The sequence below is a fragment of the Tiliqua scincoides genome, chromosome 6 (assembly GCF_035046505.1).
Source record: "Tiliqua scincoides isolate rTilSci1 chromosome 6, rTilSci1.hap2, whole genome shotgun sequence".
Lineage (NCBI taxonomy): Eukaryota > Metazoa > Chordata > Lepidosauria > Squamata > Scincidae > Tiliqua > Tiliqua scincoides.
In genome coordinates, this window is record NC_089826.1 from 8,429,021 (window position 1) to 8,447,850 (window position 18,830).

An 18,830-nucleotide genomic window follows, 5' to 3' on the forward strand; every position below is an offset into this window, starting at 1 on the left:
AAGGCACTACCTTGGGCTGAACTTTCGCTTAATGACCTAATCGCATAACACTGGGGATTGGAGAACGTATCCCCATCATTAAGTGCTGCACTCCTGTCTATGCAAGATTCACACCTCATAGGTGCGATTTCTAGGTCAAAATTTCATAACACTTGATGTAGCTTTATATTGACTATATATTTTTAGTTATAATTCTACATCACCTATTTAGATTTAATAGCTGTATAAACTTGTGCAAGAGGCCCTAACAAAAATTATTGTTTGCATTCTGCCAATGGCTAAAGAATGTTTCCTTACTGAAATAATTCAGGATCCTTTTTTATTGCTATAATATTCATTCCCTATCTCCTTTCTAAGAGGAAAAGTTCAAGTTTTTTTCCCCCCTTTCCCTATATCATATGGAAGCTGTTCAGAATCCTGGGTAATTTTTCTAACAGATTAATTTTAATACAAGTGGAGCCATGAAAGCCCTTTTGGAAGGCTGCAGAATTCCCAGCCTCGGTCTGTTTATAGAAACTGGGGCTATATGGTAGAGAAACTCTAATCAGATTGTAGCTACCAGAGCTTAGGCAGATCAATTATTTTATAGCGGGAATTGATTGCTTTTCTTCGCAGGCTCGAGGCTTTTGATTACATGTTTTGGATGTATGAATTGAATACCTTTGGACTTACTACAGCCACAGGTACTACTCATCATGTAGCAGGCAGACGTCCATAAAGCACCTCTTAATTCATTTGAACGCTTTTGCCGTCCCGTAATTACGTGCCGTGTGAACACTTTTTGAATATAGCTTTAATTCGGAGTGTATTGCTTGTTTGCAGGACGATACCGTTTGGAAGCCCGACTCGTGCCGAGAGTGCAGTTGCCATGGTGACGTCGTCCTATGCGAAGATATCATTTGCAGAAACCCTCACTGCGACTTTAGGAAGGTATGGCAATGCAGTGGCATCCCAAAGGTGACACAATTGTGCTACACACGGGAGGCATCTGGAGTGAAAGGCTCTTGCTAAAGTAGTCCCCTTTTACTTAAGAAAAAACGCACAGTCAGCTGCAACACCGTTTTATTTTAGTTACTCTGAAATCTGACTGTGGCCGCCATCCTAACCACACTTTCCTGGGAGTAAGTCCCATTGAACTCAATAGGACTTACTTCTGAGTAAACCTGCCTAGGCTTGTGCCCTGTGTTTTTCAGATCTCAATATTAGTGACACACATCACATGTCATACATTGTCTACGTGTCTTCCTTTGCCACAACACAGACTTTCCCTGGAAGGAGAATCCCACCCTCTGCACCAGTCACCCCATGCTATATGTCTCAGAGTAGGAAGAGTATTCAAAGTCGCCCAGATCCTCTTCCAGCTCTGCTCTGTCCCTTTTGCCAGTGGTGTACCCGTGGGCTGCAGCTCCTCAAGCGCGATGTGACGTCATGCAACATAATGAGGCTTTTGGCTTCTCAGAAGACATCCACTTTCCCAATGGCTCTCTTTTGAGCTTCTAACTGCTGCATGTTCCCCAGCCAACATGCCTGTCAGACTCAGTGGGGAAGGGTGAATTGGTGGTACCAGAGTCTGTGACACAGGGGAGTGGGAACCTGGCAAAAGTACACTAAGGACAAGCAATTGGAGGTCCCACGGCCTGTGCAGGAAATCTAGTTGCCCCATCCTCAGTTGCCAACACATAGGTGGGATGTGTGGATAGGGCAGATGGGTCAAACAGCTAGGACAGTGAGAATTCACCACCTCCCCTTCCTGCTACCCCTTCCCCACACAGTACTTTAACACCAGGAGAGGATTCTAACATCCCACCCATTCATTCACATGTAAATTCCTTTTGAATGGTAGACCTCTTCCCTTTCTTTCCTGTCACGGGCTCCTTTACTATCTTCTTGCCTTATCAGTGTTCTGGCTATGATATAACTTGCCGCAAGTTTTCGCTTCCCGCAGCTGTGCATGTAAAGAAACGAGTCAACAAATCCCAGTTTCACACATGTTGAGAGAGTGGGATTTCATACTGGAAACTGACTTTTCCAAACTGATCTGTGAGTTTTGCTGAACAATTTTTCTTGTTTAGGGGGAAGTACTCCAAATAGCCACCAATGCTTGCTGCCCTAAATGTGTTTCACGGACCGATGGATTTTGTGAGCACAAAGGAAGAATCCATGGGGTAAGCCCTTCTGGTGTATCTTTTCTGAATGTCTTGTTTTCTTCTTGGAATAACCATGTCCCTTTCCTCATGGGAACTTGTTCTGCTTCTGCAGAGGGACCTCTAGAGACCTTCGTTTTGGAAATACAATATAAGCGTGATTGAATAGTTTGGCTTGTATGCCAGGCTGAGATAAGACAGGTTGCCTGATGATTGGCCTTCTTGAGATCTACAAAGTGTAGCATTCATTTGCTCAGCCAATTCTTTGACTGCCTCAGATTTTTGTCTAGTTCTTGCGCCGAGGGAAGTAGGTCAGAGAAGTCTTCGCAGCTTCGCACATGACCTAACCCAAGTTATTGCCGCAAATTAACTTTTGGGCAGATACCCAAAGGTGAAAAAAGAACTGGCACACTCTGGCTGCCAACTGGGTCACAGCGATGAGCCCTGGCATTTCAACTGCAAGAATATGAGTACATTCTTTTGCAGGAGTCTGTTTCTTGCACAATGGCTTAGAAGGAAACAGGCTATTACTCATCTTCTCCTGTCGTCCCTTGCACTTTCTCCCCTGTTTGTGGGAAAGGGAAGTGTTCAGAGTGGGCTGTGATGCTAGTGGCAGCCTTTCCAAGAAACCGACTGTGGCTCTGGAGAGCAGGTCTAACAAGGGTTCTTTGCCTTGTCTGCACACTGAACCTCCATATGCGGAGGCAGCAGAGCTCTGGATATCAGTCCCTGGAAACAAACAACCAGAAAAACCAATACTTGAAGTGGGAATGAGACATTATTATCAGTGGTGTTACAGCCCACCAAGTGTTTGGATTGGGATTTTGAGGTTTGAACTCTAGCCAAGAACAGTAGCATAGCTGGGGGAAGCCGAAAGTTAAGTACTGCAGGCACTGCAACATGCTGTGTAAGTGCTCCCCTCCCCCCCACTCGCTGTCAGAGCCATTTTGGCCGGTGACGGCCAGTGGTGGACCTCCATTCATTCTATGATGCGAATGCTCCGGGCATGGAGTCTTGCACACCTTTAGAACCCTACGGAAGCCTATCTGAGGCTCCCAATGTGGCTGGAAACTGTGCTTCCATTTTTCCGGAACTGCAGTTTAAGCCTCAGGAAGGTTCCCCGATGCAGCCTCAGGTTGCACCAGGCTCCATAAGCTTCAGGTAAGGGGGGGCAGATTTGCACATGAGGGGTGGCAACAACCCACGGGGGCCTCCTCGTGAACCTTTGCCCCAGGTCTCAGGTCTAGGGAGGTTTGCCACTGGTGACAGCAACACACAGGAGATGCAGATGGGTTCAGCGAGAGCCTGTGCGCTGCTGTTGTTGCTGGAGTGAATCTGATGGCAAGTGCGAGGGCCCGCTTACATGGTGCATTGAGGCACCTGCAATACTTACCATTCCTCTCCCCAGCTGTGCTACTGCCCAAGAGTTTAAGAACTGTGAGGCTGTGGTTGTTGGTTCACCTTTTCTTGTAAATGATCTACCAGGAGGATTTTTCACAGAGGATGTATCTGTGAGAAACTGTTGACCCAGATTGTTAAGTGGAATATCTGAGTTCAGATGCAGGGTGCCAGAGTGTGTGTCATCCGCTGTGTGTGTCATTGCTTTCATGCCTTACTTGTGGGCAACTTGGCATCTATCTGCCCCTCTCAAGAGAATGCCAAACTAGGTACTATTTTGGTCCACTCCAGCAGTTCTTGTACCTTGCTACTTTGCTTTTCTCTGCTTCCCGTACCTTTGACTATGAGGCAGCTCAGATCTTTAGGGTCTTGCAAGCTAACAACGAAGAAACACGGCAGAATATAAAGATTTAAACGTTAGCTTTGAGCACTTTCACTTTTAACATAGATTTCAGTGTATGGCTAGGACAAATGTAAGCGTTAAAATATATGATCGAGTTTTATGACTCTGTTTTCATCAAGGGTCAAACGATGGGATGATGAAGACCAGGGTGGGCCTTCAAATCTCCCTCTCTTCTTGTATTGTCAATAATTGGCTTGCAGGTGTCTCATCTCTGTCTTTCCTTGTAGCATAATACTGAATGGGCTGGCCCTGGATGTACAACCTGTGCTTGTGCCAATGGGAAGGTTACCTGCACCCCCAAGCCTTGCCCAGCTCTATCTTGCAAGAGAAATGAGGTGGAATCCATCAGTCATGGAGCTTGCTGTCCAGGATGTGTTGGCAGTGGAGGTGAGCGAGTGGAGTCTGAGTTCCGGAGAGGAGCAGTGTCTGTGACTCTTGCACCTTGTAAACGTCTGCGATCTTTCCATTGTCTGTTGTAATGCAGCCGCAGATGCAGGCTCCGCACCTTTTTGTTATCAGGGTACATGCAGACTCCATGCAGATATTCAGTTTGAATGCATGCAGGTTGGGAGCGAGGACAGCCTGTGTGATCCTCACCTCCCACCATGTACACTGCAATGCCTGCACAGTCCTAACTTAAAGTATCTTTGTCATTCTTCTGGGATGTGCTTTATAAGGTGGTAAAGCAGGGCTATATACCACAGAAAGGGGTACTTTTAATTTCCATGTGCAATTGCATCTGAATTTGACCACAAGGGGGCATGTCTGCAAGACCAAGTCACTACAGGCAGAATTTCTGAATGCTTGCGTTTGTGGTGAGATTACGCTATCAAGAAACAAAAGTGTTGCTTCACTAATTCTGGAATATTCCACAAACACAGAAAAACCAGTTGTCCTAAATGTTTTTTAGAGACTTGCTCCTTTGATGGCCAAATATTTCGGGACAGTGAGGAGTGGCAGCCCAGCCAATGCGCTAAATGCGTCTGTCGGAATGGGACTACGTTGTGCCTGACAGCACTTTGTCAGCCTGTTGCGTGCAGTGAGGTAAGGTTATGCACCCTGTTAACTGTTTTGCCTTTATTTTGTAATTAGTTTATTACAAATTTGTTTTGTAATTGTATTTTGGACTGCCCGATAGGCTGAGCTGAGATCTGAACTGGGAACTTGCAACCCACATGGCAGAACCTTAACCATTGTGCTCTATCACATGGGCGGGGGGGGGTCTCTTAACCATTATGCTCTATCACATGGGGGGGCACATAGGGAGGTCCATAGCAGAAGGCAGAGTGATGGGGGATGGAAATGGAGGTGGGCTAGTAGGGAACCAACAGAAACAGATCTGAGAGATGTAAAAGAGAAGAGGTATAAGACCTGATTAAGAAGGTGTAATCAGCACTGGATTTAAATAGCACATGAGAAGCTTAGGTTTGGTGTTGCTCATGACAGAATCATTTATGGTCTTGGTGGGGGGGGGGAGGCTGGTGAAAAGTGAGATGCTTTTGTCTTTCTTGGCACATTCCATCATGATCACGCATATCTAGATTTTCATTTTGGCAGAAGCCGTGGTCTGCTGTTGCATGTGCTGGCTGGTGAGAGTGGGTGGAAGGTTGGGTTCAGAAAGAGTCAGTCCCCATTCCCTGAGGTGTGGGGCGGAAGTCTGGTCGCCAGGATGAGTTGCCCAAGCTGTTGACAGATGCATATTTTCAGTGTAAATTACAGGCTCCCGTACTTTCCCTTTGCTGGGGTGTTGCAATAATTCATTCTTGGCCCTGAACCATGGGATGGAACCTTGTGCAACTATTGGAGCTTTGGATTATATTAGAGCCAATCCTCCTTTTGCTGTTCTCCATAATGACTGGATTGTTCTTATTCTATAGCTTTGAAATCACCTCATTGTCTTGACTGTATATTTCCTCTTGGCATTTTGTAAAATAGGCTAGTTTTCTAGGGGTGAGTGACTGCGCATCTACCTTACCCCCCCATTTCAGAAGCACCAAATATTCTCACAGTCAAGTCACTGATTCATCTTCTCAAAGGTTGTTTTGTTGTAACAAAAGCAGCTGAAGTCAAAAACAGAGTTGAACTCAGAAACTGTCATGGTGGAAAGAGGAGCAGCTTATCAGTTGTCACAAAATTGTCCATCCAGCCCATCCCAGAATGGGAGCCAGGATGTTTTGTATTCCTTAGTGCAATGGTTCCCAAACTTAATGGGGTCATGGCACGCCCACAGCCTTGTCATCCTGGCACATTTGGGTGCCATCATCTTGAATCCTGTGAGATCCAAGATGTTGGTGCCCAAATATCACAAGATCTTGCAAGATCCAAGATGGTGGTGTCCCTATCTTGCAAGTTTTTGTGAGATCCAAGATGGCGACACCTGGAAGAACAGGTAAGAGGGCTGTTGGGGACATCGCACAGTGCTCCTATGAGTGCACCGTGACACTCTAAAGCAGTGTTTCTCAAACTGTGGGTTGGGACCCACTAGGTGGGTTGCGAGACAATTTCAGGTGGGTCCCCATTCATTTCAATATTTTATTTTTATTATATTAGACTTGGTACTACAAGTATGTTACTGCGTTTTGGGAAGTGTCACAGACCTGTACTTTTAGCAAGTTCCATTATTTTTACAATGATAGTAAATGGGACTTACTCCTGGGTAAGTGAGGGTAGGATTGCAGCCTAGGATTGTAAAAAATGGTCCTGCTCGATGACGTCACTTCTGGCCATGACGTCACATCCGGTGGGCCCTGACAGATTCCCATTCTAAAAAGTGGGTCCCAGTGCTCAACGTCTGAGAACCACTGCTCTAAAGCATTAGGTGCCAGTAGGACTGGGTCCTGTGGCTGAGAGGAATTAGCCTGTCCAAGGTCACTAAATTCATTCATGGCAGAGGTAAGCTTCAAACTTGAAAAGTCCCGATTCATAGCTCAGTCTGTTGGCCACTACACTGAGCCAGCTGCACTGAACTATGAGTACCTCACTCTTATCCAAGGTACATGAGGATCCCAGCAGATTTGAGGACAGCTTTAGTTCTATACCTGGTTGCTCTGCGCATCTGGGAGCCAACTGGCAGGCTTGCCCTCCTCCAGGTTTGCCAAGTCTTGTTGACAGTGTCAGGAGGTTGCCATGTCTTGCCCTTCAGCTCATTCTTGTTTTATCTGCAGCAGAATAGTTCCCTTGATGTGTGAGGTTAGTCATCCAAGTTGCTGGTGGAAGCCTAGACTCAGAAAGTAGGTTGGAGAGGACATCACCACCTTTCCATCATACATTTTATGTTTTAACATTCGCCCACCTGCATTTTAAGGAGCCAGGTGTTCACATTGCCAATTCCTGTTCCTTGCACTTGGGGTGGGGGGGCACATGTCAAATATTAAATACTTTGCTCAGGTTTGCAAGAAAGAAATGAGCCTTAAGACATATTTATGAGAGATTCCTAAATGTTTCACTCCCCGCCCTCTTCTTCTGTGCGCCGTTACCCTGCAAATGAGAGCACTGTTTGATCAGCCAGAAATATATTGTTGACACAACAAGGGTGTGAATAATCAGACTGCAGGCCTCCCTGTTAATGTCACAGCAGCAACACAACTCCCCATTTAGCTAATTTTGAGAATGTTTGATAGATTTCCTAACAAGAGGCTCTAATGGAAAATGCATTAACCTGAGTAGTGGGACTCCTACACGGCTCATTCTTCTCTCTCATTTCTGCTCAGGGCTTTTTATCCCCGTGCTAACAAAATGCCTACAAATAGGACAAGCCGTGCTTTACTTTCTTCTTGAAAGTATGTGAGGAAAAGTGTGTGTGTGTGTGTGGGGGGGGGTGCACTGGGCAGGCAGGTTGCATGTTCATTTTCAGGCAGTAGTTATCCAGCATGTGATGTTTGTGATTCAACAGAAGTGGAGGGGGGAAAAGTGGGGGGAAAAGTTGGCTAAAGAATTCAGCTTCTTGAGAACCCCAGCGTTTCATTAAGTAAGAATTGCACGTTTCAATCCTTTTGGCTGTGGAGATATATTTAACATAAGAACATAAGAAGAGCCCCACTGGATCAGGCCATAGGCCCATCTAGTCCAGCTTCCTGTATCTCACAGCGGCCCACCAAATGCCCCAGGGAGCACACCAGATAACAAGAGACCTGCAAGGCTTCCTGGGAATTGTAGTTTAAGAATATAAGAACAGCCCCACAGGATCAGGCCATAGGCCCATCTAGTCCAGCTTCCTGTATCTCACAGCGGCCCACCAAATGCCCCAAGGAGCACACCAGATAACAAGAGACCTCATCCTGGTGCCCTCCCTTGCATCTGGCTTTGTGACATAACCCATTTCTAAAATCAGGAGGTTGCGCATACACATCATGACTTGTACCCCGTAATGGATTTTTCCTCCAGAAACTTGTCCAATCCCCTTTTAAAGGTGTCCAGGCTAGACGCCATCACCACATCCTGTGGCAAGGAGTTCCACAGACCGACCACACGCTGAGTAAAGAAATATTTTCTTTTGTCTGTTCTAACTCTCCCAACACTCAATTTTAGTGGATGTCCCCTGGTTCTGGCAATGCCAATTTGAAAAACGTGGCAATGCCTGCCAAAATCTTAGAGGGGTCAGGTTACTTACAGTGCTGGAACAGGGAGACCTGGAGGCCTGTGCTGTATCCAGCGCAAGATAGAGGCCCAAAGTGGCTCCGCCGGAGATCAAGGGAAATTTTTTCCCTCATCCCCAGGTAAGCCACCGCAGCCCCAATGGGTCTCCTCAGACTTGCGCCACCTCTGGAGGTGGCATAAGTCCAAAGAGAGCGGAGCAACTTGCAGCCACTCCGTGCTGCTCGGGGAACAGGGTTGGGATCCAGCATAGTTGCCAGGTCCCAGCCCCACCTCCTGCTCCCTGCCCTCCTCCGGAACTGCCCTCCCTCTGCGCTCCCCCTGCCCCGGAACGCCTCCCTCCCACCTCCTCCCCACCCTTCCCAGACCCATGTGTTGGCTGAGCTTGGCCAATGCCAGTGCTTGGCCAGAGTAGGCGCGGAGGCTGGATTCAGCCTCTGTGGGCTGGCGTGCGTCCCTGCACCAGCCCAACCGACTCTAGAGGAGGCACAAACATGCTTGACGGCACATTTGCGACTCGCCCAGCTCAAGGTGCACTCTGGGTTGCGTCCTTCAAGAGATTTCCCATGGTCAAGGATAAGTTTTCTGTTACAGCTGGTCCAACCGTTTGAAAGTCAGAACTATCAGCCAGATTTGATGGAGGCTGGGGGTGGAGGTTTGATGGAGGTTGATTTGAGTGGGCGTTAAAGTACACTGTGCTTGCCTCCCCTTTGCATTTCTCTGCTGCTACTATCTGTGTTGAAGGTGAAGGAGGGTCAGGCAGTGATTCTTGATATGAGAAATGGGGATATGACTGGGTTATAGTGTGTCACCATGGCCCAAAACAGGATAAATAATGGGAAATTGCAAAAATGGTGGAGTAAATAATAAGAAATCACACAACTGTGTTTAATGTCTGTACTACGTATATGCAGATGATAGAATCCAGCTTACTCTGTCGCAGACCTTTTTATTTATTTATTTTCTGTAGCTCAGATTGCATACAACCTTCATCTTATTTGCTGGTTTTTTTTTATGTAGAATTTCTTTGTGTTCCCCACTAATCCTTAGGATGAAACAGTGGCTGTTCCTGCCGGGAAGTGCTGTCCAGAATGTGCTCCGAAATCCTGCTCTGTCTCTGGGAGAGCATATGAGGTAACCCTTTGAAGTAACATGCAAGAACCAACTTGGTATGGATTGTGTGACATATCTTTGTTCCTCCCCCAGCCCCTGAAGGTGATTTTATTTCCCCCCAGCGTTAATAATTTTTGTAAAAACCACTTCTTTTCTTCTTCCCGGGAAGCCCAGCGAGTTGAAAGGGATTAGTAATAGAAAAGAATGAGCTGGCAAAAGGTAACTCAGTTCATAAGCCGGGGGGGTAGATAAGACCATTATAGTGAACATGTTTTATAAGGGGGGGAGGGCAAGACTGGGGAAGAGACTGTAAGTTTGTGTTTTATAATTAGGAATGTATTTGATGCACAAAGTTATACGTTGTTTATGGAACTTGATTCATTAATCTAGTATACTTTCAGTCCTGCTCTGCAGTCCAAGGGAACTCCCAGAGCAGCTTACAATTAAAAAACAAAACAAGGCAATAAAACATCAGAATCAATACAACAGCATCATAAGCAAAATAATAAAGCAGTCAGAAAGCGCAAGTGTTAAACCAACGGTTGAAACTAAAGATCTCAAGGTACCAGGGGCTGAAAAGCTCTCAAACAGGGGTAGCAGGTAGCAGTGGTGTAGCTAGAGGGGAGGTGCAAAGCGCTAAGTTTTGCAGGGAGCCTCACCAAAGCCTGCAAGCAGCCGTTTCCCCTACCCCTACCTTTTTGCATTTGTACCCTGCACATGCTTGATCTTGTCTGATCTCAGAAGCTAACCAGGGTCAGCTCTGGTTAGTACTTGGATGGGAGACCACCTGGGAATACCGGGTGCTGTAGGCTTACACCATAGTCTTTCGAGACTGAAGGTTGCCAACCATTCTGTTTTGCTCCCACTGCTGGGAATGGCTCTGAAGGGGAGGGTTCGGGGTCCTTGCATGACAGGGTGAGGCTCCCAGCAAAACTTAGTGCTTTGCAGCCCCTCTTGCTACACCACTGGCCAGCAGCTAAACTGAGATCTACTGGGTGACTTGCAGTAGGTCAGACAGGGCTTCTGCCTCCCAATGGTTTCACAATAGTGACAATGAACAGGCATTTTAAAAAAATGCTGCTGCAAATTAAGAAGGCTTGGAGGAAAACAAGGAGTGGAATTTTTGTGTTGAAAGGGCTGTGACTTCAATTCTAGTACTGAAAGCAGATTGCTAGGTTCACGTTTTCATTTAAAAGATGTTCTGGGTGGGTGGCGTGTGTATGCAGGACTGGAATTCACCTGAGCTCAAGAAAGCACACCTGTGAAAAAGCACATCATTATTCTTGTGGCAGTTTATCCCATCCTCCCTCTGATAAGTTCAGGCTGTCTTCCATGGTCCCCTTTTCCAATTTTCTACTCGTGATAAATTTGTGAAATAGGTTAGGTTGACAGTGGCTGACTCAAGTTCCCCTGGGAACATCATGGCTGAATGTAGATTTGAACCTAGGTCTTGCTCCAGCTCTTTTACCGCTACAGTACACGGAGATTTGCAACTATCATACATTAAATAACTGGAAAAATATGTGCGTTTCTTGTTGTTGTATAGCATGGTGAGCAGTGGAAAAAAGATCCTTGCACAACCTGCATATGTAAGAGAGGAGAGCCCAGGTGTCTGAAGCAGTCTTGTGCCCCCCTGACCTGTGAGAAGGTAATGCTCAGGCTTAGAATTCTGGGAGGGGTTTGCTTCCTGAAGTCCTCTTTGCTTATGAGATGTGCGTGGCTTGTCTGCTTACTGAATAACATCTTTCCTGGTTCCCAGGGGGAGATCAGGGTGCGATATCCTGGGAGATGTTGTGACGAGTGTGTCTCTTCCAATGGAAGCTGTGTCCACAAAGGCACGGTCCGGTACCAAGAGGAGATGTGGAATGCTTCCCGCTGTGAATTCTGCATGTGTGACTGGAAGCAAGTCGCTTGCTGGAACGGAGAATGCGCCAAAGTGGAGTGTAACCCGGTAAGGCAATGACTGCATTTTCAAGACAGTACCTCCCACACATTTATTGACACTTATTTATGATTAAAAGATCGGAACATATGAAGCGGCTGTATGCTGGATTTTATAGCCACAGCCTTGAAGAAAGTACAGTGTCTGGAATGTCTTGGTCCATAGAGATTATGTTTTCCTCATAAATCATCCATCAGTCTGCCCTGTGTGGGAGTTTTTCCTCCTCTCTTTCCTCAGTTTCTGTTTTGGTTGCTGCCCTCTTTTTCAGTTGCTTCTTTTTAAGAACATAAGAACAGCCCCACTGGATCAGGCCATAGGCCCATCTAGTCCAGCTTCCTGTATCTCACGGCGGCCCACCAAATGCCCCAGGGAGCACACCAGGTAACAAGAGACCTGCATCCTGGTGCCCTCTCTTGCATTTTTGTTCCCTTCCTAAAGAGCTTTCCTTTTCCCATCTCCCATTCTGCCCTCTTCTCATCAGAGTAGTTCCTTCAGTCTTAGCACATTGCAATAGGCCCTTGGTATCCACAGGGTATCCATTCCAGGACCCCCACAGATACCAAAATCCGTAAATACCGGAATCCACCAGAAGGGTGGTGGTGCAGCACAGCCAATTACTCACCTGGCGACCTCCCAGCCTCTTCAGAAGGTCTTCCGAACATAACCAGAAGCCACTTCTGGTATACACTGTAACTTCTGGTCATGTATGGGAGGACTTCTGAGGCACTCTGTGGTGTGGGCTCAGCATCTGTGGATGCTCAAATCTGGGGATGCTTGAGTCCACCTACCAAGAACTTAGATGAACAGGAGGATCAAAAAAAAGCTCTCTCTATAAAATTGTGGAGAAGACATACACAGTGTTCTTTGGCAGGCAGAGTTCAGCTTCCTGAGAATGACAGCTTTTGTTGAAAAAGAAGCCTGTCCTTTGCTGTTGTGGAGATATACAGTTGATCCTCGGCATTCGTGGCAGTTGTGTTCATGGATGCTGAAATTAGCCAGATAACCAAATCCATGGGTTTGAGCTCTCACCTGACCTCTGAACATTACAGTCCACAGTGTTCTAAGGCGTTTGGTGGTGTTCTTTTTCTGAAAACCGTAAATGCCTTTCCGACAGCTCTGGGGGACTTTTGTGCATGGCTTCTCTGAGCCTCAAACCCCCCATAAGAACATAAGAACAGCCCCACTGGATCAGGCCATAGGCCCATCTAGTCCAGCTTCCTGTATGTCTCAGCAGCCCACCAAATGCCCCAGGGAGCACACCAGATAACAAGAGACCTGCATCCTGGTGCCCTCCCTTGCATCTGGCATTCTGACACAGACCATTTCTAAAATCAGGAGGTTGCACATACACTTCATGGCTTGCAACCTGTAATGGATTTTTCCTCCAGAAACTTGTCCAATCCCCTTTTAAAGGCGTCCAGGCCAGATGCCATCACCACATCCTGTAGCAAGGAGTTCCACAGACCAAGCACACGCTGAGTAAAGAAATATTTTCTCTTGTCTGTCCTAACTCTCCCAACACTCAATTTTAGTGGATGTCCCCTGGTTCTGGTATTATGTGAGAGTGTAAAGAGCATCTCTCTATCCACTCTTTCCTTCCCGTGCATAATTTTGTATGTCTCAATCATGTCCCCCCTCAGGCGCCTCTTTTCTAGGCTGAAGAGGCCCAAACGCCGTAGCCTTTCCTCATATAGAAGGTGCCCCAGCCCAGTAATCATTTTAGTCACTCTCTTTTGCACCTTTTCCCCCCAAGAGGTGACAGACAGGCACTTCGGTTTTCAGAAAAAGAATACCTCTGGACGCGGCCTCTTCGTGGCTTAGGAAGCCTCCCAGATGTGACCAGAGCATGGTTCTGGTTGTGACTGGGAGGTCAGGTGGGCCCGCCATCATAGGTTTGGTACCTGTGTTGAATCAAATCTGCGGGTTCTGATCCTTTGAATTAAAAGGGCCTGCTTGTACTTGAAAATTGTGGAGTAATATCTGGTAACTTGCAAGATGCAAGGGATGGAACCAGGATGCAGGTCTCTTGTTATCTGGTGTGCTCCCTGAGGCACTTGGTAGGCCACTGTGAGATAAAGGAAGCTGGACTAGATGGGCCTATGGCCTGATCCAGCGGGGCTGTTCTTATGTTCTTAACTACAATTCCCAGGAAGCCTTGCAGGTCTTTTGTTACCTGGTGTGCTCCCTGAGGCACTTGGTAGGCCACTGTGAGATACAGGAAGCTGGACTAGATGGGCCTATGGCCTGATCCAGTGGGGCTGTTCTTATGTTCTTAACTACAATTCCCAGGAAGCCTTGCAGGTCTCTTGTTGTCTGGTGTGCTCCCTGAGGCACTTGGTAGGCCACTGTGAGATACAGGAAGCTGGACTAGATGGCCATATGGCCTGATCCAGCAGGGCTCTTCTTATGTTCTTATGTAAAATCTTGGCATCTAGACAGTTGGCTGATAATAGTGACAGCAGTGGGGTTCATTTTCCTCCCCCCCCTCCTGATTTTAAGAATTAATTATGTAAAACAGTGAATACACCACATAATAAATTATGCAAAATAAGAGTCATTTTGGAAATTTGCATTATTTATACAGGTAGAAGAATTTAGTTTTTCTGGGGGTAGAGTTTGGGTTACCTTGGTATAAATTTTATATACCAGCACACCCAGTGCTGCTTATTATAAATGATGTATTTCAGCTCAGTTGGCCCCTGTTGTGATATCAGGGTTATTGCCCAGAAATATTTTACGTTGTCCCCAAAGCTGATCGACTCTCCTGTAAAATCTTCCAGCTCTTCTATGTAGTTCCGTATTTAGGACACTTGCATCAGTAAACCGGAGCTAAACTGGAGCCAAATCTCCATGGGTTTCATCCTCGGTTGGGGAAGAATTAACTTTTCTGGTCACATAACTCTGTTTAAAATTGTAATGAGGCCACCGGCACAAATTCCAGACAGGTAGGCAGGTCTGGAATTACCAAGCACAAGTGCGAGGGGAAGAGAAACAGAGCATGGGATTCTTTCAGTGCCCTCCCAGCAAACCATCAAAAGTATTGACAAGCGGTGAGTTGCAGGGCTCAAGGGAGCACCTGCAAGTTCTCAGGCAAATGATGAAATTTTTCTTTTCGTTTTGCATGGAGGTGGGGAGGGGGGATGCTTCTAGTTGATAAGCCTCGGACTGCCAGAGGAATCCCACAGTCCTCTGTGCTCAGTCCCATTGCAGCTCTGCTATGCTGAGAAAGCAATATTCTGGGATATTTTTAAAGGGATGGGGTCACTGTAGGTGTTCGTTCCCTGAGCATGGTGGGGATTCCTTGGAAGCCCTGCTTAATATATCTGTTCCCACAACAACTGTCCGCAGCGATTGCCGGGTTTGAAAGTTGCTGATGGTGCAGGCTAGGGGATGAGCTGTGTTGGCATCCTTTAGTCTCAGAAGACTATGGTATCGCACTCTGAATGATGGTTCTGGAACAGAGTGTCCTCTCCAGTGCGCAAAGCCTGGGTAAAGTAGGTATGGAGGATAGACTGTTGCCCATGCAGCAAATCCCCCCTCTCCACATCGCTGAAATGGTCCAATGGAAAGGCAGAGGCCAATACGGTTGGTTCCAGCGGCGTCGCAGGAGTTGCCAGAACGTGACTGTGTTCAGCCATGAACTGCCTCAGGGACTCCGGCTCCGGATTTTGCCTCGAGGTTGACTCCTGAAGCCTTTTCCATAACTGGATGTAGCCACAAGGCAGTGGAGGTTTGGGATCAGAGTTTTCCTTCTCTCAGGTGAGCTGCCTTCCCAGGCTATCGAGTCCCATCTACCCGGTGGCTGTTTAGTCGCCTCTTACGACAAGTACAGCCAAACTGAGGGCCTATTCTTATCCCCCAGCCCCCAGGGGATGAGCAGTGCTTCCCATACTTAGCTCAGAAGAGGAAAAATAAACGAAAATGACCTCCTGATTTAACCTGCCCTAAATTAGCTTAGAGAATTTGCTGCCATAAGACACGATGGCTGGCCACTAGTTTTAATGGTGTTCAAGGCGGTTTAGAGATATTCATGGCCTTGATTGGGCCCTCAGCCCCCCAACCCTCTAGCCCCCCCCATATCATGGGATATCAGTGGGCTTTTAATATTTACCACCCATTGCACCTGCTCACCTGGCCTCTCCCCACCCCTTCTGCAGCTACTGGATGCACCACTGTGGCAGCTCTCAGCCTAGCTGATGGTGACGTGGAGAAGGTCGGTGCAGCAGTTGACATCAGGGCAGGAACGCTGCACGAAATGGATGTGGTCGCCTCTGTTGGGGTGGAGAATTCTGACTCCTGGACAGCAACTAATTTTTCATAGTTGGCATTTTTTGAATTGATCAAGGACTGGAAGGCCAACATTGTTAGCTTTACCCACTGACTCACTCCTGCATGTGAACAAGGCTACTGGGAAAGGAAAGGAAAAGGCATGTCAACCACTTCCTCTGCAGTGTGACTTTTAGACCCATCTTATTGGGCACGTACGATGACAGATCTCTGCTGATGTGGGTGTGACATCATAAAAGGGGCACTGTGATTGTGCACTGCAAGACCACTGGCACCCTGATTCTGGAAATCGGTGGTGCAAGGGGAAGATAGACTCTGCTCATCCCTCTCCATCCTTTTTTCTTTGGGCACCAGGATCCAGGTCTCTTGTTATCTGGTGTGCTCCCTGAGGCATCTGGTGGGCCACTGTGAGATGCAGGAAGCTGGACTAGATGGGCCTATGGCCTGATCCAGCGGAGCTCTTTTTATGTTCCTCAAAATGCCCTGCTCATAAAACATTTGACCAAGCCTTGGAGGGTAGAAAAATGGGGTTAGAAAACTGTGTTTTCTCTCTTGGTTCTCAGATAATAATGTAGGAGGGTCCCTTTTAAAAATTGCAAATTACCATGTCCTAAGGAAAAGCAGCTAGGGAACATGCGGTATTACCCCAGGAATCATACGAGATGTGGTGTGCTGTGTACACAGTTGCTCTGGCTATCTTTCCAACAGTCTCGCCCCCATCGCCCTGGTTATCGCATTGTAAGCTGGGCAATGAAAAAGGATACGGTAACCGTTATCTTAAATGATGCCTCTCCAAGCTTGAATCTTGGCAGGCACACATGCATTTTTTGGCAAGGAGAACCTTGCCCAGTACATACTTTTGTCCTTGCTTTTAAAATGAAGTGTATACTTGTGCGTGCTGGGGTAGGTAACAGCAGAAGGGGGAATGTTAGCAATATGTACTGTGGCAAGGGTTTTTTTTGCATGCCACAGGGTTTTGTAATGGATGTTTAAATAGTTTGCATGTGTTTTCCAGAAGTGTTAGGTCAGGCCCAAGCTGAGGCAGTGCCTGAAAGGGCACCCAAATGTTCTGTCCCTTGTTTTGGTGCACGTCTGCTCAAAGTCCACATTTCTATGACCTTCTTCCTCACGGCCCATCACTTTTTCAAACAGGCTGGATGGAAGGATGCCAGGAATGGAAGAGGGCATTCTTGTCCACTCCCAGTCCCCTCATACCCAACTTGTTTAGAATATGCAGGTGGACGGTGGAGAAGGAGGGTGGTGGTAATAAGGAATGGGTTTGAAATAACATTGCGGAGACCCCTCCCCACTTTCTTTTCTATCCTTATCCCCATAGTTTGCTTCTCCATCCTCTAGCTCTGGCAGTGGTACAGGAAGAGGAGATGGGTCACTACCTGTTTTGATCTTGTCTGCTCTTCCTTCCTTGTGGGGGGGGGGTCAGGTCACAGGGTGAAGCGGCCAGGTACATAGCAACCCCCCCATTGCTACATCTCCCAGCCCCCTGCTTAAAGTAATGCCCCCTGCTTCACCCAGCCTTTTGGGTGGACCACAGACCTAGAGTTAGATCATGACGGTTTCTCCTCACAATTTTTTTCTTTTACAAAATGCCAGCATAGCAGAAGACCTTTGAGAGGGATGATGATGGGGCTTCTTAACTCAGGGGCTTTTCAGTAGAGGGCCCATGCTGGGTCAAAGTTTGACGAGGTTCAAGTCCTTGAACCTGCTTGTGAAACTCACTGGATATCCTTGGACAAGTCACATTCTCTTAGCCAAATAATGGTTGGCAACCTTCAGTCTCGAAAGACTCTGGTATAAGCCTACAGCACCCGGTATTCCCAGGTGGTCTCCCATCCAAGTACTAACCAGAGCTGACCCTGCTTAGCTTCTGAGATCAGACGAGTTCAGGCATGTGCAGGGTAACAGTTGCTGCTAAGTCTGAAGATAAAAAAGGATAATCCATTGGGGTGGAGAAGGATTTAGTTCATTCCCATCCTGTGACCATGTTTATGCATTTACCCTCATATGTTGTAGTAGCGTCAAGGTGCTATCTCTCATTACTTGGGGATTTGACTTCTAGAAGCCCAGGGGAAGGGCTGGATGCTTTAATAAAACCTCTACTGCACTTGCCTGGGTACTTTCAACCTTTTCAATAAGCATCTCCAATATTTATTTCAAGGTTTCAAGGCTCCCAGAACAGCATACCTAAAACTAAACAATGGGAAGACATTACAATGGAAAACTGGATTGGTGAGGGAGAGGACATGCTTGCTTGCATCTTTTCTCCTCCTCACAAGGCAGTTGGTGTTTCTCTGGCCACTGTGAGTGGGGAAGGGCACTACCCAAGCTTAAAGAGGCAGTAAGTAGAGAGTAAGTAAGTAAATAGAGAGGCAGTTAGTAGAGATGGCAGTGGTGGTTCTTGCTGGGCCTCCTCCTCACAGGGTTATTGATTATTTTGTGGCCATTATGTGGGCAAACCCCTGGGGACTGGGGATAAGAATAGGCCCTCAGTTTGGCTGTACTTGTCGTAAGAGGCGACTAAACAGCCACCGGGTAGATGGGACTCGATAGCCTGGGAAAGCAGCTCATCTAAGAGAAGGAAAACTCTGATCCCAAACCTCCACTGCCTTGTGGCTACATCCAATTATGGAAAAGGCTTCAGGAGTCAACCTCGAGACAAAATCTGGAGCCGGAGTCCCTGAGGCAGTTCATGGCTGAACACAGTCATGTTCTGGCAACTCCTGCGACGCTGCTGGAACCAACCGTATTGGCTTCTGCCTTTCCATTGGACCATTTCATCGACATGGAGAGGGGGGATTTGCTGCATGGGTAACAGCCTATCCTCCATACCTACTTTACCCAGGCTTCACGCACTGGAGAGGACACTCTGTTGCAGAGCCACTATTCAGAGCTCAATACCATAGTCTTCCGAGACTGAAGGATACCAACAAGG

General features: G+C 47.1%; 1 protein-coding gene and 1 pseudogene across 1 annotated transcript in view; one reads left to right on the forward strand and one right to left on the reverse strand.

Moving 5' to 3' along the window:
- FRAS1 (Fraser extracellular matrix complex subunit 1) overlaps positions 1 to 18,830 on the forward strand; it is a 279,843-nt gene that overhangs the window by 98,916 nt on the left and 162,097 nt on the right. The window contains exons 4-10 of the mRNA XM_066632279.1: positions 823 to 930; positions 2,073 to 2,165; positions 4,173 to 4,332; positions 4,856 to 4,989; positions 9,589 to 9,672; positions 11,198 to 11,299; positions 11,411 to 11,602. Coding sequence (XP_066488376.1) covers positions 823 to 930; positions 2,073 to 2,165; positions 4,173 to 4,332; positions 4,856 to 4,989; positions 9,589 to 9,672; positions 11,198 to 11,299; positions 11,411 to 11,602 — 873 coding nt within the window. The remainder of the gene's footprint in view (positions 1 to 822; positions 931 to 2,072; positions 2,166 to 4,172; positions 4,333 to 4,855; positions 4,990 to 9,588; positions 9,673 to 11,197; positions 11,300 to 11,410; positions 11,603 to 18,830) is intronic.
- On the reverse strand, positions 17,696 to 17,813 carry LOC136656189 (5S ribosomal RNA; annotated as a pseudogene).